This window comes from Heterocephalus glaber, unplaced genomic scaffold (genome assembly GCF_053883595.1).
Source record: "Heterocephalus glaber isolate CG9 unplaced genomic scaffold, H.glaber_assembly_v1.0 deba00001532, whole genome shotgun sequence".
Taxonomy (NCBI): Eukaryota; Metazoa; Chordata; class Mammalia; order Rodentia; family Bathyergidae; genus Heterocephalus; species Heterocephalus glaber.
In genome coordinates, this window is record NW_028258330.1 from 7,084,665 (window position 1) to 7,108,829 (window position 24,165).

Genomic DNA, 24,165 nt, shown 5'->3' on the forward strand with positions numbered 1-24,165 from the left:
TTTTTTAATATTTTGAACCCTGAGTATAGTATTAGATCAAATTTAAAGGCTTAAAAATCTTTCATGCATGAAGACATGAAACACCTAGAATATATGAGTAAAAACAGACTGTAGCAGGTGCAGTTGAGGCCCACACATATAGCCCTGTCATTCATCTGAATTCACCTGACACATCTCAAGACATTCTCAGCTTTCCTTCTCAAGTCCTGGTATATCTCCTTTTCTGCCTGAGAGCATTCTAATTATGAGGGTTCTTAAACTTCAGTGGGCTTCCCAATCCCTGAAAAGGCTGCTTAACACTGACTTGATGGGCCCTACTCGCAGAGATTCTGATTCAGTGGATCTCACATGGGACCTGAGAATTAGCATTTCTTACAGGTCCTCAGGTGACACTGCTGCTGCTGGTCTGGCAACTACATTTTAGGATCCACTTTCCAGTGAAGTAGCCCAGGTCCTTGAAAGTATGATCCAGTAGTATAGAGGAGTTCATGCACCTGGGTGGCCCTCAATCTGTGAACAATGAAATAATTCGATAAATACTTCTGCTTCCTACACTTCCTGAGGGATGGTCCTGAAATGTGTTCCAACAGTTTCCTATAGGGTCCCCAGTGAGCCCCATTCCCTCCCTGGTGTTCCTTTTCTTGGCTTCTCTCTCTTCTCTTCCCCATCTCCTCATTTGTGTTTCATGGGATTTCCTCACACATAAGCTATCTTTGCCCAAGTCTTTGTTTCAGGGTCTGAGAGGAACCCAAATCAAGTCGATGTCTTATATCTAATCCTTCTAAGTCCCTTGATCCTAATTACGAATTTTCTCTGGTAAGTTTCCATCTCACCTTGGAGGGAGCTCAGAAAAGTAAAGTCTACCCAGTTGAGGCAAAGAAAAGTGAGTGTAATGTGTGCTAACAACATAGACTGATTCCTTTTTATAGCATTCATCAAATTATATTTTTAACTAGTTGTGTAATTATGTGTTAATATCTGCCTTTCTTGCTATGCTTTGAGGGCTGGGTCTTCTTCACTGTAATCTCCTTTGGATCTAAAACTACATTCGATATGTAATAGTCACTTACTAAACATTTTGGAATAAATGACCTAATGAATGCATCTTTATACTGTACTTAATATACCACTTTGCCATAAATTTCCATTTTATTTTCCAAAACCATGAGAATCAAAATAGTTGTTTTCATTATTTTTGTGGGATTTATCAAGCCTTTTGCTAAGGGCTGCAATAAGATAGTGCTTCTCAAATTTCAATGTGCATTCAAATGACCTTGAACTCTTGTTAAATTGCAGATTCTGGCTTAGTATGTCTGGTGTAGAACCTGAGATGATGCATTTATGACAAGTTCTCAATACTTAAAATGCTCATCTGGAGACTATTTTAGAAGAAAGGAACTAGGTTAGAAGTTTTCCACTTTGGTTGCACATTGTAATCCCCTACAGCTTTAAGAATTCTGACACCTGGGATCCGTTACCAAAGGCTTTTAGTTGGGTCAAGTTCTTTGAAAACTTCCTAGTTGAGTCTAATATTTTCCCCACTAGTCTGGGATAATGGTTCTAACACCTCAATGTGCATCAGACTCCCCTAGAGAGTTTGTTAAAACATATTGGTGGGCCCTCACCCCAAAGTAATTCAGCTTGAAGTGGGACCTGGGAATTTGCATTTGTAAACATTCTCAGGTGTTGCTGATGGTGCTGGGGAGCCACACCAAGAGAGTTGTTAGGCTAGAAGCAAAGACATGCATATAAAGAGATGACTTGCAGTAAAACATGGATGTTCAACAACAAAACCAAGCATAGTTCTTAGCAAGAAAGAGGGACCTGTGTCAGAAAGGGATTCATGGAGAATGTGATATCTGAGTTGGGTTTAGAAGGATGTAGTGGTTGGAAGAGTCATGAAAGAATTTCAGCCAGAGAAAAAAAATGTATGAAGTTCCACAGAGATGAAATTACAGGGTGCATTTGGGAACTCCATGAAGTTTGGTGCTGTGAGAGCACACACTTATCAAGGCAGTTACTGCAGAACACAAGGCTCGATCAGCAGGGGAGGAACAAGCCAAGAGGGGTATTAAATGTGTTCCATTCTTTGTTTTTAAAGCAAAGAGGAGCAAAAAATGTCAGGGCCAAAGTGACCTTGAGAACAGCCTCCAGGACAGTGATATCCAAAAAATGTACCCAGAAATAATTGGAGTTTGTCATGACGGTAACACTGAGGACATAAATGTAGCCAGTGGGGGGCCTTAAGAATGGAAAGGGATGGACAGAAGCCAGAGGTGTCAGTCTGCCAACAGCACCAATCTGATGTCAGAGCTGGTGTCAGGGAATGTTGTCTCCTGTAACCAAACTGATGGCAGCACCATACAAATATGGAAAAGGTACAGATTTGCGTATTGGGGCTACAGTATCTGGTAGACAATTAGATATACAGCCTTGTACCTTAGGAGAGTGCTTTAAGAAGATGGTAATTTAAATAATGGGAATGATCAGATGTACAGAGAAGGTATTCAGAAAGGAAAGGCCCAATTTATGCACACTATTGGTACATAAAAATAGCCCCAAGTTTAAGGCCCCCAAGAATAATTTATTTGGTCATAAGTCTACCCACTGGGTAGACAGTAATAGGCCAGCTTATCTCTATTCTGCATACTTTCAGATGGGGTAACCTGGAGAGAGAGGAGCCACTTCCAAAGATCTGGGGGGTTTCAGACGTAGAGCTCACTTATGCAGTTGGTAAGTGATGCTGCTGGTCAGCGCAGAGCTTGGCTGTGCTTGTAGGCCAGGATTTCAATTGCTTCCTCTCCTGGGACTTTCTAGGAGATGCTCAAGTTTCCCAGTATGGTGACGGGGTCCCAAGAGTGAGCATCCTAAGGGATCCACAAGGAAACTGTATCAGTGTTTATCACCTATCCTTAGAAGTCAGAACATCACCTCCTGCTAATCACAAGCCCCTCCCATCTTAAGGAGAGGGGCCCTAGGCTCTTTCCTCCATGCTCAGAGTGTGCAGGGCTTGTTAGGAGTGCAAAATCCCAGCCCTGGACCTGCAGCCTCTGACTGTAGGCTGTGAGGCGTCTGTACTGCAGATCAGAGAAGAGAGTTCTCTGGACCACGCAGGCTCCCCTGGCTACTGATGCTCAGGGAACTGTCCCAGTCCTCCACTGCAATGTGACATCCCCTCATGCCTCCTTTCAAGTCCATTCCACACAATGTATCAAAGCTGAGTTCCACAGAGACACCTCGGAGGCAGGTGCATGGGTTTATGAAGCAATGTGTACACACTTCTCACGCTCTAATCACTGGCAGGAATTTGTGGGGAGAGCATTTTTCTAGGACATGGCAAACATCCTCTGACGAAAGCTAGTCCAAGATGACTGGCAGACAGGCACTCGGAGAGAGCTTCTCAGTTCATTGCCTTCCTGCTCAATGCCTCAGGTTGGAGAGCATACTGGAAGCGCCTTCCAAAGTCCCATTAACCTTCTGGGCTAGGATATAGGCCCTTAGGCCATCTGCTCTTGGAAGCAGATTGAAGAACATCTTCTGTTCTCATTTGTTAGAGTTCTGTATAGCAAGGGAATGTTGACACGGATCCTTTGGAACAAATGAAAACCCACTGCCCTTCTGTGTGCTAACATATGAAGGCCACTAAGTCAGTTATGTGCACTTGGGACCTGAAGACTGATGATGCCCGGAATTGAGCATCTTACTTTGTGTCCATTTATCCCATGAAAAATTGTTTAGCTGAGATGCTTTGCCAGGTACTGGTCATCCCTGGGCAAGCAGGCCACCTCCCTCATGGGGCAGGGCTACATGGAAGTGGAGAAAGCCAGCATCAGAGTAATGGAGTCAAGTTGGTGGGATTCAGCCTCCCCAGACTGTTCCAAGTTCTTCAGGCTCCTGGTAATTGTCCCCAGGCTCTGTAGTTGTGCAGCTGTGAATGGCAGCCAGGCAAAGGCTGGAGTGAAGCTTCTTGGCCTGTGAAATGACAGCCTGAAGCAGCCAGCCCTTCCCAGCCTCAAGCTGACTGAGGACACGGAACCCAGCACCTGCTTAAGGGACAGTGCCCCCTTTGGCGAGAAGCCAGAGCTTTTGCTGCCCCTACTGATCATTTGGATGCATTTCTGCATTATTTTATACCTTTCAAAGTCCCTAAACAGGCAAAGGGCCCAAACGACTCCAGAACGCTAAAGACAATTTTAAGGACAAAGGAGTTGGTGCTGAAAAACTCAGCCCAGCTCTCTGGACCCCCAAAGCTGGTCATCACCTAGAATCGTTTACCTTATGCCTGCCTGGTTCTCCCATTTCAGAGTGACAGTTGTGTTGAGACCTTGTTAAAATACCAGGTGAGATTCAAGAGGGTTCTCTGCTGAAGTTTGGGATTCAATATTTCTAACAAGCATCCATGAAATGCTGCTCCAAAGATCATATTCAGATCAGCAAGAGTCCAGAGCGGGGCCTGCCAATTAAGATTTTTAAATAAGTTTTCTGTACATAGGCACACCCACTGTTATTGTTTGTAGCTGCACAATGGCAGAGTCTAGCCATTTCAGTGGAGACACAAAGCTTAAACTATTTACTTTTCTTGCCTCTTACAAAGTTTGCAGACAGACTCCTAATCTGCAGTTTATCAAGGCTGCTGCTGATTCAAATTGCCTGGGGAAATTTCTCAAACAAGTGCTCCCTGGGTTCACCCTGCAGAGATTCTGACATCATTGCCCTAGGGTGCAGTCTGGGCTTGGAGATGTCCAAAGGCTCCCCTACAGTGTGAATGGGCTCCAGGCCCCAATGGGTTAACAGCACCATCAGTGCCCTCCCTCTCTCCCTCCCTCCCTCCCTCCCTCCCTCCCTCCCTCTCTCTCTCTCTCTCTCTCTCCCTCTCTCCCTCTCCAGGCCACCTCCCTGGTTCAGCCACGTGACTCTCATTTTTAGATCTGGAATTTGCAGCTGATTCCTGCAGCTGCTTTGGGAACAGATTTTAAGGAGAAAGTTAGAATGCGCAGCTGAGTACTAGGGCTTCCCCACCCCCCAGCATATTTATATGCAAATAGCCAAGAGCCTTGTTTTTGCAACCATTAAAATTGAATCAGAATCCAGAGATCTTTTTATGTTGCTTAACCTTCCATAGTTTTTCCCTTTGCTTTTCTGGGCACACCTCTCCCTGTCTTTGTTTTCCTCTTATATCCTCCAATGCATGGCCAGCCTTTTGCTGCCTCCTTATTAATCAAAGCAGAATAAGCCTCATTTTTTTATGGCTGTATTTGCAGGGAGACGATGGTATTTAGTGTCAGCCAGTTTCCACAGGGAGCATTGTCCTACGGTGTAGAAGGATAAAATTGTTTGAAAAAGGAACACGTTAGAAGCTGACAGTGGAGGTAGTTGTCTGAGGCAGAGGTGATTTTGAGATGGTACCAAATCTCCTTCCTTTTCCCGATAGGGTAGACAGGATTTTGGAACAACAGTTATATTTCTTAGTCTTGATCCCTTCCAGGAGGGACACTCAAATTCTTCTAGAGAATTTAGAATCATGTCAGTAGCTTTTAAAAAGAGTGTACAGAGAGGCCCCTGTCCCTGACATGTTGATATGAGTCTGGGGTTTGGCTTGGAAAATGGTGATTGCTCACATTTTATTTGAAAATAATTTAGACTTTTAAGAAAGATACAAAAAGACTGAAAGTGTATTTGTACCTTTCAGGCAGCTCTTCCAAATGTTCACCATTTACATAACAGTGTTATGATCAAAATCAGGGAATTAATTGATATCTGTTCTACAGACTTACTCAAATTTTGCCAATTATCACACCGATGTTCTTTTCCAGGACACCACATTGTATTCAGTTGCTGTGTCTTAGACTCCTTTAATTTGGGACAGTTCCTCAGTCTTTCTTTGTCTATTGGGACCTTCACATTTAGAAGAGAAGTAGTTATGTTGGAGAATGTCCCTCCATTTGGTTTTGGGGAGCTCGCCCTAGATGATTCTAATGAGCAGCTAGAATTGAGAACACTGGTCAAAGGTACTGGAAGTCAAGACCATTTACTTGGTAAATTACCTCTTAACGTCACGAAAAAACCAAAGTAAGGCTCCACAAGAGAGCAAAGGCCAACAGAACCTCAGTCCAGCTCTAGTTTCTCTCTTCCTAGGTCCTTGCCTTGGATCTCTGCTCTTTATTCTCTTTTCCTTTTTCTACCTCTGCGTTCAGGTCTGACATTAGAAACTCCAGCCACTTGGCATCAGCCCAAATCTCGCAAACCAACATGATGGGGTGCCACTTTCAAAGTTGGATCATCTCTCTCTTCTGCTGCAAATCAGAGGACAATGGCTGAGTATAGACCCATCTCCCTGCATGGCTCTCCAGGGTGGGCCTGCTCTTGCACCAAGCTTCCCCTTACTGAGCATGGTGGTTCTCAGAGGTTGGGCATGAGCCAACCTCCAGGCCTGTGCACTTGCTGCTGCTTCTGCCCAATGCTCCTCTTTCAGATGGCCACATGGATAATGATAGTGTCCTCATTTCTTTCAGGTCTTTTATTTTTGGAGACAGTATCTTACTAAGTTGCCCTGGCTGGCCTTGAAGTTGCCATCCTCCTGCCTCAGCCTCCTGAGTAGCTGAGATTACAGATACATGCCACCATGCTGGGGTTCTTTCATTTTTTAGTCCTTCCCTTGCCAGTATCTTTCCTCCCACAGGCTTCTCATTATTTTCCCTCCCTCTGCTCCATATAAAGGGAAATTCTACCTGTTTTTCCTATCCTTGTCTCTCAAGAAACTAGGGCAGTGGCTGATATAAAGCAAAAGCTCATATATTTGCTGAGTAAATGAAAGAAATAGTAGTTAATGAGAAGTTGACAGTTTAATAATTGAGAGGAGATCCTGTTTATAACACTGAGTGAAATTAGTTCAAGCTATCTTTCTTTTTCTTTATTTTTCTTTAAGCTTAGTTGCCCAGCTTCCTGTTAAATAAATTACCATTCCCCTTCTGGCACTTTTCATTTTCCTAGTTCATCTGTTTGCTATTTATTTTCTTTTGGTACTGAGGGTTGAACTCAGGGCCATCACACTGAGTTATATCCCCAGCCTTTTTTATTTTGAGACAGGATCTTGTGAAGTCACTAAGTTGCCCAGGCTGGGCTTAAACTTGCAATCTACCCACCTCAGCCTCCCAGAATGCTGGGATTACAGGCCTTTTTACCACTTCTCAAGGCTCATGTGTTTCTTTGTACAGGGAAAGAGAGCCCTTGAGATGAGTCAGCCAATAAATTTCTCTCCCTTCTACAGGAGTAGGGTGGCAGCATAGAATCAAATATAAACTTTCTCTTTTATTCTTATAACAGTTAAATGTTGTAAGGAAAGTTTGAGTATCCAGTGTAACCCTGGAAGTCTTCCTATGGTGGCTTCTCAAAGTTAAATTTCTCTGCTGGCTTCTTACAGGAAGGAAAAAAAACCACCAGATATCTTTTTTGCAATAAAAGAAAAACCACCATTATCCCTTTCTTCTTTCTTTTCCTTTCCGTTCCTTTTCTCTCCTTTCCTTTCTGACCAACTCTGGATTGAACTAAGGCCTCACAAATGCTAGACAAGTACTCTACCATTAAGCTCCACCCAGTCATTTTAAAAATTCATTAAAAAAAACCATTTAATTTCTGATACAGTGCCTTGCCCAGGCTTACCTCATGCTTATGATCCTCCTGTCTCAGGCTCCCTAGTAGCTGCTGTGTGACAGGTAATGTGGGTGCATGTGTGTATATACAATTTACCTTCATTCAAATTGGTAAATAATTATCATTACTTTATAGAAGGAGAAAGGTAGAGAAAAGTTAAACAGGTGGTAAACTACAAAGCTGAGATTTATACCCTTGCTTTGGGGGGGGGCGGTGGTTAATGGATAAAGAATGGTATTTTTTTCTCTTTTTTAATCCAATTAGGAGTTTTCAAAATGATTAAACTTTGGGTATTTTTATACAAAAAAATATTCAAAAGTTCATTATTCATGGAGTCATAAATATTTCAGACCAAAGTCAAAGATACTTTAATGGCATCAGATGAATATACCCCAATCTACAGCATCATAAAAATTTCATTTTTTAGCAGCACAAGAGGCTATATTCAGTAAAGTTTTTGTTAAGTCTCAACAATTTTCTCTCCCCCAACTAATGAGTCATAGATCAGTTTATAGCCCCATCTTTCATAGTATTGCTTACATATGTAAAATTATAATAACTGTTCTTAATAAACTTGGCAATGTTTAAAAATATTTTGGAACAAGAAAAATATTGCTGTAAATAATCTTAGTTGGGTTAACAATTTAGCTTCAACGTGGAATTTTTTTGTCCAAAATAGTACTGTAAAAACTAACAATATGTAAACCTATATATAAAATATAGAATATCTCTAATCTTTTTCCTTTATATGGTGACTACACCATATAGAAAGAAAGTATTGTTGATGAGCCAAGGAAGAAAGTGATTTGGGCAAATGACCTTGTTGACTGGGCATTAAACTTTCAAAGACTGGGTAAATGTCAACTTTAGCCAGGAAGCAATATTAAAAGAGTTTCTAAGAAGCTGGGATTTGTGTATTTTATTCTGCAGGAAACCCTGGCTTTTTGATGCTTCAACCGGCACCATTTACACTGTTCAGTGTTTGGATAGTTGCCAGTAACTGACAGAAATAGGAGAAAGCTGGCACCTTGCAGGAGATACAGGTTTTAGTTGCTTTAGGAACTAAAAGAGCACAGACATTCTGATTTAAAAACTAGGAATGGCTTAAAACTGCATGGGTTAAACATTCTCCCTCTGTTTATCCTTCCTCACCTTCAAGGGAACACGCCTGGCAATCATTTCAGTGCAGCACAATTGTTCTCAAAATGTGATCCCTGGGGCTACAGTAACAGCTGTGTCACCTAGAATTTGTTAAAAGTGTAAAATCCCAGCTTCTTACCTATGGTTTCCTGAATGAGAAATTCTAGACTGAGGTCCAAGGTCTGTGATTTATGAAGGCCTCCAGGTGATTATGATGCTGGCCCAAGTTTAAGTCCCTAAGGCAGTGGTTAGGATAGTAACTTTGGCTCCAGACTTCTCTGGTTCAAATGCAGCACTGCTGCTTACTGGATATGTAACTTTCTGCAAATTAGTTTCTTGGTGTCTAAGTTTGCTGATGTATAAATTTGGGAGTAAATATGGCCCCTGTCTCATTGTTATCAAAATTGAGCTAACATATGTAAAATTATTTGAACAATGAAGAATGCTATTTAACATTAGGTATTTATACCTTCTCTTTCTATTTTTTGCTTTTCTGTTCACTAAAACTCACATGCAAAGCCCATTATTTGCCTTCCCCTTGCACGTCTGCATTCTTGAGCAGAAACTCCAGCGTCTCTGAGGATGCAGTTGTGGCAGGCTTTGCCAGACCAGGCTGGTAGTGAGTGCAGGTGGAGCTGTATTTCACCTGATCGTGTCAGGTGAAATGGAACCAAAGACATTTCACTTTGCTTCAGGAAGAACCCAGACCTACGCAGTGACAGCAGGAACAATTTGATAACCAAATGCTGTATTACTGTGTTTTGGACTCTGCAGATAGAGAGTCCTGTGGACCAGCTCTGTTGAACCCTTCAGCACTTGTTTGCAAAATGGATATTTGCTTAAAGAGGATGACCACTGAAGACACAGTGACATTTAACTAGCTTTTGCCTCCTGACTTACTGCGCAGAACCAAATGATTCAAATAAGAGATTGATGGGGCTGGAGGCTGAGGCAGTCAGGAAAGGGCTTTGGAGCAGAATATTTGGAAACAGATTGTTATTCAAACCACAGCCTAGGCTTGTCATCAGGCCAGAATGAGCAGGGATGTTCTTCTATGGAACATTTCAAGAAGCTGCATTTATAACAGATGGCCTTTCCCCTTAATGTCCCAGCTCAGCCTGGGTCTGCTAAACTGATTGGATTATTTTCTGGCTGTTTAGAGAGAGAAATTTTGAGGAGAGAGGGCTCTCTATATGTACAAAATGTGATAAAGCTATTTTAAGATTTATCTGAAACACTAAACAAATAATAGCCCAAAAGCATTTGAAAATGAGAGTGGAGGCATTGCATTTGGTTTACTAGACATCAGTGATTATGTTAAACTATAGTAATTAATATGGTGGCACCAGAAAAAAATGGAAGGGGTACCCGAGAAAATAGATCCTTGTATAAATGTAAAATAAGCATTTATTACAGAAAACTCAGGACGAAGGACTATGGATATGTCATTATTATTGCATCATTATTATTAAATTGGTGCTAGAACTATTTTGAAAGCTACTCAGTCAATTTACTTCTCATCAAATACCAAATGCTAAAATAAATTCAAAGTGCATTAAATATATAGGTAGAAAATGGAATCACATACAAATAATGAAAGGAAAACTAGGTGAACATTGGAGCATTTTGCTATCTCTAGACAGAGAATGACTTTTGAAATTCAAAGGCAATACATTTTGGGACATAGAAAAATAAAAAATATTTGCCTCCCCATGGACTGGATTCTCTTTTGATTGTCTTAGTAACAAATGAGACTTCCAGTCCCAGGGGTGTCTTCTACCACATCCTCAAGTTTCTATCCAAGACAATGTAAAGCAACACGCAAATTTTTTGCACCCCATTAATGGCTCAATTCTAATGGAATTCCTTTGATCACCCAAGATATTCAGAAGACACTCCTCTCCAGGCTGGTGTGGCTTACTTGGTCTTGAGGAATGGGAATACAGGGCTTGGCCATAGCAGACAGCTATGTCACAGAAGCAATTCTAAGAGGTCATCAAACACATTTCATTTTCCTGCCAGGTAATTGGCCAGACTTTGTTTTTCAGGCATTGTGGCCCATGAAATGTGGGCAGCAGGGATGTGCAGCCCTTCCTGTGTCTGACTTCCAGCAATCTCTGTCTGTTTCCCTGTTCCACACGCTGAAAGCCACAGCACCACAAGATGGCAGCCAATAGGGAAGCTGCCCATGAACTTGCAAGAGGCTGAGTGCAGGTGAGAGTCAGCCTTCATGTTCAGCCATGGATGCATCATTGTCTTTCAAAGGCCAATCCTAACAGCTCCCTCTCATCTACATTCAGACTTAAAAAAAAAAAAAAATCATAATAACATCAGAATACAATGCTTGCTTTGTTTGGGGCAGAATCAGTTCACGAATAGATCCTCTCTCTTGTCTTTTTTTGCATTAAATGGGGAACAGGCTTTCTGAACCAGAATTCAGTGCTTACAGCTTTGTTTAGAGCACTGAGGATTGAACATAGGGTCTTGCACATGCTAGGCAAGAGCTCTACCACTGATCTACATCCCCAGCTCTTTTCAATTTTTTATTCTAAGACAACATCTCACTAAGTTGCCCAGGCTGGACTTACTCTCGCAATTCTATTGCCTCAGCTTCCTGAGTATCTGGGAATACATGTGTACAGTGCTGTGCCTGGCCTCTTACAATAGTTATGTGAACATTTTTTGCCTTTTTACAGTTCTGATATTTGTCTTGTGGGACAGGATGCAGAGCCTTTTGTTAATAGTCACAATTTAATCTGCTCTATTTCTCCCCAAAAAGGAAAAAACAAAAACAAAGGTAATCACCAGCCTCATGGTGGGGAATTTATTTGCTAAGATTTTCCAAACCAAAATGTTGAACAGAATTCCTTGTTGTACTCAACACATATTTAGTGAACACCTATATGTAGTATGTGCTCAGATGTTTGGGCTATCAGTAAAGAAAACACAAAATCCTTGCTCTCAATGAAACCTACCTTTTCTTCATGCAGTACGGAGAACTTTTCAATGAGTTTTGAAATGAATTTAACGAATAAGTAAATTATATAAATGCTATGGAAAAAAACTGGGTGTAGCGGAGCATGCCGTGAGTTCAGCCTCAGCTACATAGTGAGTTCAAGGCTAGCCTGCACTACATATCAAGTGCTGTGGAAAAGGAGATAAAAACAAGGTCCATGAAAAAGGTCAAACCTGGAGGTCACCTGCTGTAGTACGAAGGGTGGTTGTGTAAACCTTGTTGAGAGAGCTTTGAGCAAACTCTGAGAAGGTGAACAAGTAGTCCTATATCTAATAAGAGGAAGAGAGCCCTGGAAGGACTAGTGTACAGGAGCAAGGGGAGACCCAGGGCTGCATGTCTGAGTACAGAAGCCCATGGGGGTGAACAGGAGATGAGTTTATGCTCTCTGCTCTGGGGCAGAGAGAACAATGACATTACACACAGCCCTCAGGACATTGTAAGAACTTTGTTCTTTATTTTGAAATAATTGGAGAGCACTCAGTTAAAAGAGCCTGAAACCTATCTCCAATTTGCTAAAAAAAGACATTTTTGGCTCATACTACTGTCAGTTTACATGCTCACTGTGACTTGTGAATTTCTCCCAGCAACCACAGATCGAGTCTGAGGGAAAGCACTGATTGGTCTAGTTTGGTTCACTGTGACTTCTCTAAACCAACCACGGTCATTGAGATAAAGCCCTATGATTGGCTAGCCTGGGTCATGTGTCTTATTCCTGGCCAAAGAGTAGGCATGGAAAGCCATCTCCAGAAAATACATAAAAGGAATTTTCTACTAGGCTTGAAGGGCTTTATCACCAGAAGCCGGAATGAATGCTAGCAGGCAAAAATAATAAATGTCAACTACAAAAGTAATGAAAGTCAACACAAAGGGAGAGAGAGATTTGATTGCATAGAAATATAAAGTCTGTGTGACAAAATATTACAGTCAAAGTTATGAAGCAAAATACAAGTAGAAAATTATATGCAGGAAATATGACAAAAAGATAATCTACATAAAAGGCTTATAAATATCAATAGAAAATCAAAATCCAGTTCAACAAGTGACCAAAGAACATGAACAGATTAATTCTCTAGTCAGAAAATATGAATAGCTGGAAGAAAATCTGTCTATTCTCTCTTGTAAATGAACAAATGATAGTTAAAATAGTGATAAACCATCTCTTAGACTGATATTCTTTCATGTCCATATTTACATAGGGCCTTAAAGTAGAGTAAGGGTTCTAAAATGGAAATTCTCATTTCATTTCATTTCATTTCATTTATTTATTTATTTATTTGGATGTGAAAGATCACCATTTATTTTAAGGTAAAAATAACAAAAAGGAGAAGCACAAAAGTGCTCAGGGAGAAAAGGGTGCTTTGAAGAGAAAAAAGAAGATATGTCCCTCAAGCAGAATGGACTACCGCAAAACAAGAGAGCAGTGGTGGTGAAGTCAAATGCTGCTGTCCTTTTATATCTTCTTTGATCCTTGATCCCAGTGGGTCCCACTTAATCTTATGCTAGAAGACTAATGTCAGGTGCCAGGTTCGGTGTGTTCTCCTATCAAAAGATTGGTGCCAGGTGCAGGGCTCAGTTTGATCCTGGGTCAGGCTCAGTGCTTCTGTCCTGAGCTCATAGTTAATAAGTCTTCTCAGCTGGTAGCTTGTACCCAACTGCTCCAGCCACGTTGTCATGCCCTAGCTTCCTATTACATTTTATGACCATTGAAAAAGTTAATTCTGCAGATCTATGGACACAGAAGGTCTTTCCATCTTCCACTGTCTTCTTTAATTTCTCTCTTCAATGTTTTGTAATTTTTGTTGTAGAGGTCTTTCACCTCTTTACTTAGGTTGACTCCTAGATATTTCATCTGTTTTTGAAGCTATTACAAATGGAATTGTTTTCCCGATTCCTTGCTCAGCTATTCCATTATTGGTGCATAGAAAAGCTATTATTTTTTAATGCTGATTTTGTATCCAGTGGCTTAGTCAATGATGAGTGTGTAGCTGGTCAGCTGTTAGGAGATGGGTCACTTGGGGTGTGGCTAGGAAGGGGGTATCTCTTTCCTGCTCCTCCCTTCACTTCTGGTGCTTCCTGTCCACCATCCTGTGAGCAGCTTTCCTCTGCCAGGCAGCCCTGCTTTGGAGCCAGCCAGCTCTGGATGGAAACCTCTACAAACTGCGAGCCAAAATACATCTCTCCTTCTTTAAGTTGCAGGTGTTGGGTATTATGTCTCAGCAACAAGAAAAGTGACTGAGACAACTAATTTGTGCCACCTAACAAATAACCTCCAGAGCTCCCTGACTTGCTATCGCCAAAATTTCTCAGTCACATCAGGTGTGGTGTGGGCCAGGTCATTCTCCAAGGAAACTGTCTGGACACAGTGGATCCTGATCAAGGCTGAGGAAGGATCTGCTATTCTAGAGCTGCAACAGCCTGAGCACCCCCCTGCCCATACCTTAATTCAGGGCACCATAGATCTACTAGACTCCTACAGCATGCAAGGAACATGATAAACCAGAGGCACATCCATTTAATAAAGTGAAAACACAAGCCAGGCTTGGTGGTGCACACCTGTAATCTCAGCACTCTGAGAGGCTGGGACAGGAGGATCACAAGTTCGAGCCCAGCAGGGGCAACTTAATGACTTAACAAGACCTGTTTCAAAATTAAAAGAGGGCAGAGGAGGTATCTCTCAGTGCGGAGGCTGTGGTTTCAATCCCCAATACTGCAAAAATAAAAGAAAATAAAGTTTAAAAAAATGAAAATACAAAGGCATGTGGAGAATAGGAACAGTTCAACAATCTTCGTGCAAGTATCAGAAACATCTGCAATTCTTAGCTGCAGCTGTATTTATAAAGAAATTGGAGATACAATTCTGCTAGTATTTATTGCATTCCGGATTTAACACTTCAAGTACACTCCAGCACTTGCCCACCTACACTTATACTGCAGAGAGGGAGGAGGGGGAAAAAGTGCATCTTCAATGAAATGTAGTCCCACAGCTGTACACCAAGCTGCTCCATCCCACTAGCAGCTGCAGCATAGCTGGAGCCCCAGAGTGTCCCTGCTATGCTATTGGGCTCTGGTTCATGGTCCAAGTACCCTTGGTCAACCTGGAGGACAAACTCTGTAGCTGCTCCAGTGTCACCTACTGCCTCTAGACATGATGCTGAGACTCTATCTCTGGAGATCAATTTAGAGCCCTACAGCCTTGTGAGCTCATTTCACCTCGGTCACAGTCCTATGATACAGGAAGTATTGTACTCACCGAACACACAAGAAAATTGTGTTCATACTTCAGTTGTTGACTGTGACTGTCCTCCTGTCTTCCAGAATCACCCTCACTACCCAGAAGATTTATATTTCTACCAAGGAAGAAGCCCTTGGATGTGCTGGATCTTTACAAAATTAGGATAAAGGAAAATAACAACAGAAAAGAAGTGTTTGTGGTATCAGTAATGTGAAAAGATGCATAGCAACTATGTCAAAATTCTCTGAATACATTGAGAAAATGTTGGGGTGTGCTGGGACCTTCCCGAAGGTAAGTGTTGACACTCAGTGCCTCCTTTGTCTGTGTTTTGAGGTCCCTGCTTCACTCCTCCCCTCTGCCACTTGGCAGATCCTGAGCCTCAACAAATTCGAGCAGCGCAGGTCCAATGTCTAAGACAGCAAACCACAAAGAGGAAGGTTCATTCCTCAACTCAGCAGTCTGCTCCATGGTAAGGGCCAGGAGCACCTGCTCAGCGAAGGTTCTATCTGAAGCCAAATGACATTTGAAAACCTAAGACAGACACCTGTGCAGGGAGACTCGGAGGAAGAGCATGTCTTTCTGTTTTCTTCTCCAAATGGGAGGGCAGGAACAGCGAGGGAGACAGGGGTTCCACTGTGTATTTAGATCTTTGGGGGTTTCCAAAAGCCAAGCACACCTAAACTGCATTTACCACTTTCAAGATGACTCCAGAAGACTTGGGCACCAAAGTCACTTCTTTGCTTTAAGAGGGAAGTAACTGAAAAAAGTGAAAGTGTCAGGGTGACAGGAGAAAGGCCACTGTCTCGTCGAAGACACGGAGTGGCCATGATGAGGAGATTATGAGTGATGTAGGGGAGGAGATGTAACTCCCAAACCTGCTAGGTATCCAAACCGCGAGTTCGTGTTCTCTAAAATTGAAGAATGAATTCTAGGAACAATGGAGGTTATGAGTAGGAAAAATTTATTGGGAGTAAGAAAGCATCTGCCCAAGAGAGACAGAAGGGGACTGGAAAGTGGGTTGCCTGCCCACCCCACTTTTCAAAGATGTTTCAAAGCCATGTGGTGAGGCAGGTACAAAGTGGGACAAAACTATAAGACCCAATGGAAATTTACAAGGTGGGCATGAGGTGGGGCAAAACCATGACCAACCAATAAGATTACAAGTACAGTACCTAGGTAATATTAAATGGGGGTCAAATGGGAGAGCAAGTCACATAGCAAGCGTACAAGGATTTTCAGTAAGGGTGGGGGTCAGGGATATTTCCTGGAGAGGCTGGGTTAAGACAGTGACCCCCCCACCACCACCCAGGTGATTGATACCTATGTAGAATATCAATCACTGCTATTTATCCCCAGGGGAAGCACAAGGGTGTGTAGTTTCTCTCCTTTTGCAATTCTTTTGCAATTCTGGCCTTCAGTGAATGCGTCTTGATTGTTCTCCTAGTTGGCTCCTTGCTGTGTTGGCTCCTGGAGGGCTGGTCCTGTCTAACTGCACACAAGATATCTAATTAAGTTACCTATCTGCAGTATTCCCCCTCTCATTTTATAATTTCTAGAAGTACAACTGTGAAGTAATTTGGTGATATCAAGGGTTCATGAACCTTGGAAATGATCTAAACGTGCTCCCTGAAGTAAACAAAAATTGGTAGCCAGAAAGGTTCTTGGTGGTTTCATTCAAAATAAAACTTTCATGTAAGCTGTCATAGAATAGGGAAGTCGTAATATAAATTACAGACATATGATGAAGTATTTTTAAATAGCTTAGGAAAATACTTGACAAGAAAATGCCTATGGTATAACCAAGTGAAAAAGCAGTGTACATAAATGATATAAAGTATGATTCACTTATGAAATAATATAAAATGAAAACAGAGGATATTACCTGATTATTCACAGTTTTTTGATAATTTTGAATATTATTTTAATTAATTGATATGGATAATTGGTCTGATGGCTTCTTGACATCTAATTTCTGCCATGAATTTTACTGTGAATTTTCTGTTGTGTTATATTAATTTTGGCAAATTTTATTTTATTTTATTTATTTTTTTGTACCAAAGATCAAACTCAGGTCCTTGTGCTTGCAGAGCAGGTGTTGGAACCACTGAGCTAAATCCCTGGGCCTGGCAAATTTTTTCTTTTAAAAAATCTCCAATTTATTGCATGTTAAGTTATGCATTCAATTTTATCTTGTCCTTATAATTTGGATATTGCTACCTTTTAAAAATTATTTTGTAATAATTGGTGAGGATTTATCTATCTCAACAACCAGATATAATGTTCTACTGTTTTAAAAAGTCTGTTTCATGTAAGCCTTTTTAAAACTTTTTACTGTTTCTAAAATTCTTAGTTTGAATGCTTTTAAAAATGTTTTGTTGGATTTTTAATACAAAATTACTCTAAAGCATAACTATGTTCTTAAAACTATAATTCTTGTAAGTATAGCTTGGCTTTGTCCCACATTCTGTGTATTGTCTTAATTCATTCGGGCTGCTATAACAAAATACCTAAGACTTGATCATTTATGAGCAACAGAAATTTATTGCACACACTATTGGAGAGCGAGGTCCTAGATCAGTACATCAGCAGATTTGGCTTCTGGCGAGGGCTCTCTGCTCTATACAGGGCACATTCTTGCAGCCTCCTGTGGCAGAAGGGGCAAGGGAGCCACTTCATCTTTAAAAGGGCACTAATTGCATTCTTAAGGGTGGAAGCTTCAGTTGAGAAATTATTATTGCTCAAAAGCCCCCACCTTTTAATATAATTACATTGGGTATTAGACTCCAACATATGAATTTGAGAGAGATACCAACATTCAGATAATAGCAGTGTTCATATTTTTTTTGTAATCCATCATTTTATTCTTAATACCTATTTGATAAAATACTTAGAAAATTACTTTTTAAATGTTACTTTTAAAATATGGTATGTATATTGTATAGTTACTAGTTTATGTCATACTGATTAGAAAGCAAGGTTTTTATCTAAAGGAATACAAAAATTCAAATGGTGAGAAATAGCTTCAGTAGGGAGTTTAAACTTTCAGCAACTGAATATCCCCAAATGAGTATGTTACACTGAAAAAGAGATACTTTTAATTCACAGATTCAAATTTTTTTCATGCACACCCCTCTAATCAATTCTTGGGGGGAAAGGCTACATTATTTTGCTAAGTGAAATTATAACACATAGATTTTATCTCTGGCCTATAATCCAATAAACAACTACAAATTGTTAGTGTTCTGAACTAGTAAATATGAGGTTAAACAGAGTTTGGGAAGGGATCTACTTTGAAATATGATAGTTGAAGAAGATGTCTCTAGGAAGTGATGTACATCTGAGATCTCAAGTATATTATGAATGGTGTGAAAGAACTTTAAAGTTCAAGGTTTTGAGGCTGAACAGGACTTGTCTTCTAGGAACAGACAAATTATCAAAATACAGGCAGGATTGTAAGCCAGGTTGAAAGTGTCACAAGGTAGGGTTGGCAAAGCAGATGATATAGATTCTTAGACTTTAAGAGTTGATGGCATATGTATCAGTTAGTATAGGCTATGTTATGCTATGGAAACAAATCACCCCCAAAATCTCAAAACATAAATTTATTTTTCACTTATGTCACCTTCCTAATGAAGTTTCCTAAAATTCTTCATCTTCACTGCAGGGTCTATACTTTTGGAGTAGCCTGAGATTTTTCTGATTGTTATAGGGAAAAAGAATGAGAATCTTCAAGCTGCTGCCAGGCATGACACATGCCATATCTACCCACATGTCATTGGACAAAACAAGTCATATAGGCACATCCAATTTCATTAGGATGAAGATGTGTACTCCTACTTCAGTGAAGGTATGTGAACACTGGTATAATTATCTCTTTGTAAATACATATCCTTCCATACATGTTAGCCCAGAGGTAAAGCTGTACCCCCTTTTATCCTTGCTTATAGATTCACTATAGTTATCAGAGAAAAGATGGCTCTAACAAGTTAACCCCAATACTTAGTGTGAACATATTTTAAGAATTCAAATACCCAACAGCAAACAAAACAAAACAATTTCATCTTCATGGGTCCTTAATTTGGAGACAAAGTTTAAATCAACTTCAGTGGAATAGGTTTTCATGTTTACTAATTATTTAACTGTAAGGACCATTTATTGCTTTGATAAACAGTTTTGAGCTGGAGAAAGGACCATTTGCCTGGAGAACTAAACAGCAAAGTCTAATGCAAATAACTTACCAAGTCCTTTTGCAAACAATAAAGTGTAATATCTTGGTACTTTATTCATGTTTAAACTTAAAAGTTTTCATGTGTGTATAGGTATGTCCATTTTCTAGACCAAGAAATGGAGACACTATTTCTCAAAGCCAACAACTGGGCCAGAGTCCTAGCAAGATAATTTAAATGGGTGTCATTATCCTCTGAGCCCTCAGAGCTACCAGTGAAGTTAGTGAATGGTACCTGTGGTCAATGGAAGGGAAATGGGCACAGGATTGGGAGAGAAATATGAGTGACAGCAAATGACAGGAGAAGTTGGGCGCAGATGAGAAACCGTATCTAACAGCGCCAGAATCATGTCAAATTACCTTCACTGTCACCCTAAAGCATTGTGCTGAGGTTGCCCATTGCAGCATGTAGCTCTCCCATTTATATATTTTTTTCTCATCAGACTCGTTTACTACCAGGAAAATGCTCCTCTGGTGTGGCAGTTTAGAAAATCTTATTCTCCTTAAATAGTTACATCTCTGGTTTTGCTTGATAAAAGGGTGACTTGATTGCCTTCTAGAAAAATAACCCTAATAGCATCTATTCAGTAGGAGAAAAAGGGAATTAAATTTGATGAAATATGTATTTGCATTTTCAAGAGAATGTTGAATCTTTTCATAATGAGTTTTGGAGGTTCACTGCTACACTTTTAACAACTGTATGAGTCTATCAACATTCTGTTGACAGTAGACTTTGGAGGATCATGTCCGCCATGATCACATGGCCAGCATAGAGACAACTCCTAGAAGATGCTCAAGAAGAATTCCAGCATTGGATGGTGGCTCCCAAAATTGAGAAACCATTGGCTTTATCTCAACAACTTAATGCCTGCTTCTCAGAGCTGTAGGTAAGGCAGTTAATTATCTAGTATAGTTTCAAAAGTTTGAAAAACACCTTTAGAACACTGACTCAATAAGGATAAAGTATTAATAGGTGAAAGTTGACTTGGAGACAATTTTAAATACTACACATATTTACAACCAAATAGTAAATGAACATTTTGAGGAATTAAATACATATGGCTAAAGAATAAATTTCATGAAACAGATAATTCCATGTTATCCTCTCAAATTTTATTTGCACTCTGCTCTAACAAATATATTATGAAGGCAACAGTTGTTTAAGTGTTTTAGTGTGTGGCACAGATGAAAAGAAACAGAGATTTAGAAGCAGTCCAGCATTTTCAGGCTGGTTTAACAAAAGAGGCACATATTATCCTATTTAGCAGATTATACCAGAAGACATTTTTCCCCTTACAAGCAACAGACTACATTTATTTGCATTAAGTAAAAACATATCTTGATCAAGAAAATTACTTTTATTCTGATTTTCCTTTATATCACAAATGTTAGGGTAAGGCAAATCCTTAATGAATCATATGATAAAAATCCTATTCCCCCAAGAAAATATATCGGACATATTCTGCTAACTTTGTTATTTTTCAAAGCACAGCTGACATGCACCACATACAGAGAAATGTCTTTTCAAATCAAATGCATTAAGCAGAACTGTATTAATTCACAAAGAGGCTTTTCAGTGTTTCATAGAAAGATTTACAATTAGCTGTGGTGATTAATATGTGACCCAATATCACAGACAGTGTTTTGGGTGCCTTTTAGTAAGCTTTTATGAAAGAAGACTTGTCTATCATCTGAATAGTGAGCAGCTAGAGGAATAGCCCCTTTGTCTCTCCCAAAGTGACTACCTTTTTAATTAGGACTGTTATGTTGAAGGCCCACTTCGATCCTCTGTATGCAAACATGACTCATACAGGGCTATTTTCCTCCCTCCCTCCCTCCTGTAACCCACATAGCCTGACTGAAGTAGAGTTGGAAACTGACATCCAGAATCCATGTGCAGGAGAATCAATCGGCTTTTTAAATTTATTCCATTGTATAGCCTGTGCAATGACAAGCCCAGCAAATGAAGGCTTCCTGTGTTGAGATGTCTTCCATCTGGCCACTAGCTAGATTTTTGTATTTCACTATTGGAATAGAAATTAACTATTATTTATTTTAAAGAATAAAATCATACAGCCAAAGAGCAACCAAAAAACATAAAACCGAAATGAAAATGCAATCTAATCATAACATAGTTTAAACAAATTCAGGAATGGGGATGATAATATTTATGCTCCGATGTCTTAGTTTTTTGGATACAGAGATTACTTTTCTACAACTTTCAGACCATGAACTTACTCATTTCTAACCCACCCACATTTAAAAGAATGACTAAAAGGGCTGTCATTGATGACAGGGAAAATGCCTGGATTGGAATAACTCTAATCCTGGCTGTTACTAGCAGGAATATTGGGTCTGTTTCATCTTAGTCCATTAAAAAACCTCTGTCCCTCTTCGCTCCTTGTTGTTTTCAAGTATAATTCATTATGGAGCCTGAGTAGCACTAACACTGGGAGTCACTGGAAAACAAGTTCCTAGCAGATTGCACTTGTCAGCCACTTCACAAGAATGATGACTTTCAGCTGAGTTATAAAACGGCATGAAATATAGAAACTGTCAATATTTGGATGGCATCGTTTCTTACATGGTTCAAAATAAGCCTTGTCTTTGCTTTTCTAGAAAGCAATGTCAAATGTCAATAAAAGACATATGTGCTTCAAACTATAGAATAATGACAGGAAGAAAAACCGGCCATATTCCAAAAATCAATATCATTACTGCTGTGTTGATGAACAACTTTAAAAAATAAGATACTAAAATATATGACATATCCAGAGTTATAAATTTGCTAATTATTCCAGTATACCAACTAAGCCAGGAGGGGCAACAACTTGAGAAAGGCCAGAACAAGTCATCAGAAGACAAAAAGATGCCTTTTCCAAAGAAGAAAGAGCAGGGATCTTTAGGAAACAGACATCTGTCATTTTAGAAATACTCAAATTGATTGACTACTCTTCTATTAAAGTCCTAAATAAGAAGGAAGAGGGATTTAAGAAAATATGCAGTAAATGTTTCCACAGAAAACAAGGGAATGGGCTTGGAACCAAGCATCTTGTCTTCTGTTGGCCCTGGGATAAATGCTTATGATGACTCCTGGTCATCACTGCTTGTGCCCACCATGCCACGGGCATCTTCAGGTGTTAGTATGCTGCTCCCCTGTTGGGCCATATTCAGTGGTTTTCTGGGTGAGGGACCAGCTGTCACATCAGCCAGCCTGGAACGGGGTGTGAACAAACATCACACAATGCATACCAGAGAGCTGGCACTGCAAGTAAATGCTCTGATTACTTCTTACTTCCCATGGGATTCTGCTTAGTGGCTATGGATCCTTGAGTAAAACATGGGCTCTTATTTTGTGAAAAACATAGAGATTTCAAGTGGACATTTCAAAATAGGCATATGTTTGAGTCCTAAATGCAGCAACCCCACTTAGTTCTTGACAACACCTAGCTTTACCATTGTTACTATTCTGATTGAAAAATATGCTTAGTTTTTAAAAATTTATAGTAAAAGACACATCACCATTAGTCCCTTTCTTTTTTTTGGTACTGGGGATCGAACTCAGGACTTTGCACTTGCCAGGCAGGTGCAGCACCAGTGAGCTACTTCCCCAGCCCCCATTAATCTCCTTCAAAATCCTCCCCGTTTTGAGGTCATTTTGACATTGAGGAAGAGCCATAGTTCAATCATGCCAGAGCTGCTGAATACTGTGGATGACGACACACTCTAATGTTTTTACCAGCCTGCTTTTCTATTGGATGGTGCTCAGCATCATTCACTGAGTTTTTGATCATACCCCATAAAGACAGGAAAAAGGATGTCCAGAACTGCTGCAGAGAAGGGCAAGAATGATGAGATAAATGAGAGGGAGTATTTGGAGTGGAATTTTTAACAGCGTGTCTTTTAGTGTAATTTAAAAAATTTAAATATGTTTTTCAGTCATCCCTCATACATATCACTGGCAGGCTCCATGCTGAAGCACATGTTAAGAGTCACAAACCAACTAAACTCTGCTGAAAGTCAACATGGTGTGCCACCTGACCATGAAGGAAGGGACCCCAGTGGCCACACAGGACCTAGATTCCTTATCATACCTCTGTGCAGTGCTCTGAATTAAAGCCTCTTTCTTCAGTCCTCACTAGCTACACAGGACAAACTGTATCTTGGCAACCCTGAAAAACACATTTGAAGCTCATCATTCAAACCTTTTCAAAGTGGATTCTGAGAGTTTTTCCCATTTTCTGTCCTTCCTTCTTTACCTGTGAGTTCTACTGACACTGGGCTCCGTGATTGCTGAAATTTGGCCTGTACCTTGTCAGTCATCTTCCCACTTTCTTTGAAGAAAGCACTGTAGGGCCAGCTTTGTGAAGTAACGAAGGCAGACAGGGCAGGAGACACAAGTGAGTGTTAAACCTTGCCCCTGGGTCCCTGGGGCAAAGTTTGAGAGAAAGCCTAAGTGATAGGGACAGTGCCTGAAAGATGTGTTAGCATGGGTCCTCCCACCAAGATAAGGAAACTTCTTTTTTTCTTTCATTTTGGCCAGGTAAACAGAACAAAATGCAGGTGGAGAAATCAGAGCAAAGGATCCCCATCCTTCCTCTGAGGGACTCCCCCCCCCCCATCCCCACCCTCCTGCACAGCGCTGCTGCTCTCATCTCCCCCCAACTTCCCAAGGACAAGGGAGGCCTTGCCGGGCTGAGGACTGTCATTGAGTTTCATTTCTGTGTTCCTTTGCTTCACCTTGTGCCCCTGTGGGAGACAAAGGGAAACCATTTGTTAGATTAAAGATAAGGCATTTTTATAAGTTTAGCAAGGGATATCTTTTTAATATGGCCATTTAAATGCCTCTTACCCCCTCAAACAGGACTAAGAATATCTTATTTGACCATCAAAGAGCTTTGA

At 40.5% G+C, this 24,165-nt stretch overlaps 1 protein-coding gene and 1 long non-coding RNA gene across 14 annotated transcripts in view; one reads left to right on the forward strand and one right to left on the reverse strand.

Annotated features, from left to right (window-relative positions):
- Positions 1-24,165, forward strand: part of LOC106009016 (uncharacterized) — a 101,411-nt gene that overhangs the window by 69,377 nt on the left and 7,869 nt on the right. For 2 of the 3 annotated variants that reach the window (XR_015442060.1, XR_015442062.1), the window contains 3 exons: positions 15,122-15,329; positions 18,703-18,885; positions 19,991-20,150. This is a non-coding gene — a long non-coding RNA (uncharacterized LOC106009016). Of the gene's footprint in view, positions 1-10,838; positions 11,005-15,121; positions 15,330-18,702; positions 18,886-19,990; positions 20,151-24,165 lie in introns of all 3 variants that reach the window. The other variant, XR_015442061.1, reaches the window with a different exon arrangement.
- Positions 15,621-24,165, reverse strand: part of Macrod2 (mono-ADP ribosylhydrolase 2) — a 2,157,923-nt gene continuing 2,149,378 nt past the window's right edge. For 6 of the 11 annotated variants that reach the window (XM_087189052.1, XM_087189050.1, XM_087189055.1 and 3 more), the window contains one exon: positions 20,355-24,012. In XM_087189052.1, the coding sequence (XP_087045178.1) occupies positions 23,969-24,012 (44 nt within the window). In that variant the 3' untranslated portion in view covers positions 20,355-23,968. Of the gene's footprint in view, positions 16,528-20,354; positions 24,013-24,165 lie in introns of those variants that run through there. The other 5 variants (XR_015442059.1, XR_015442058.1, XR_015442057.1 and 2 more) reach the window with 5 other exon arrangements.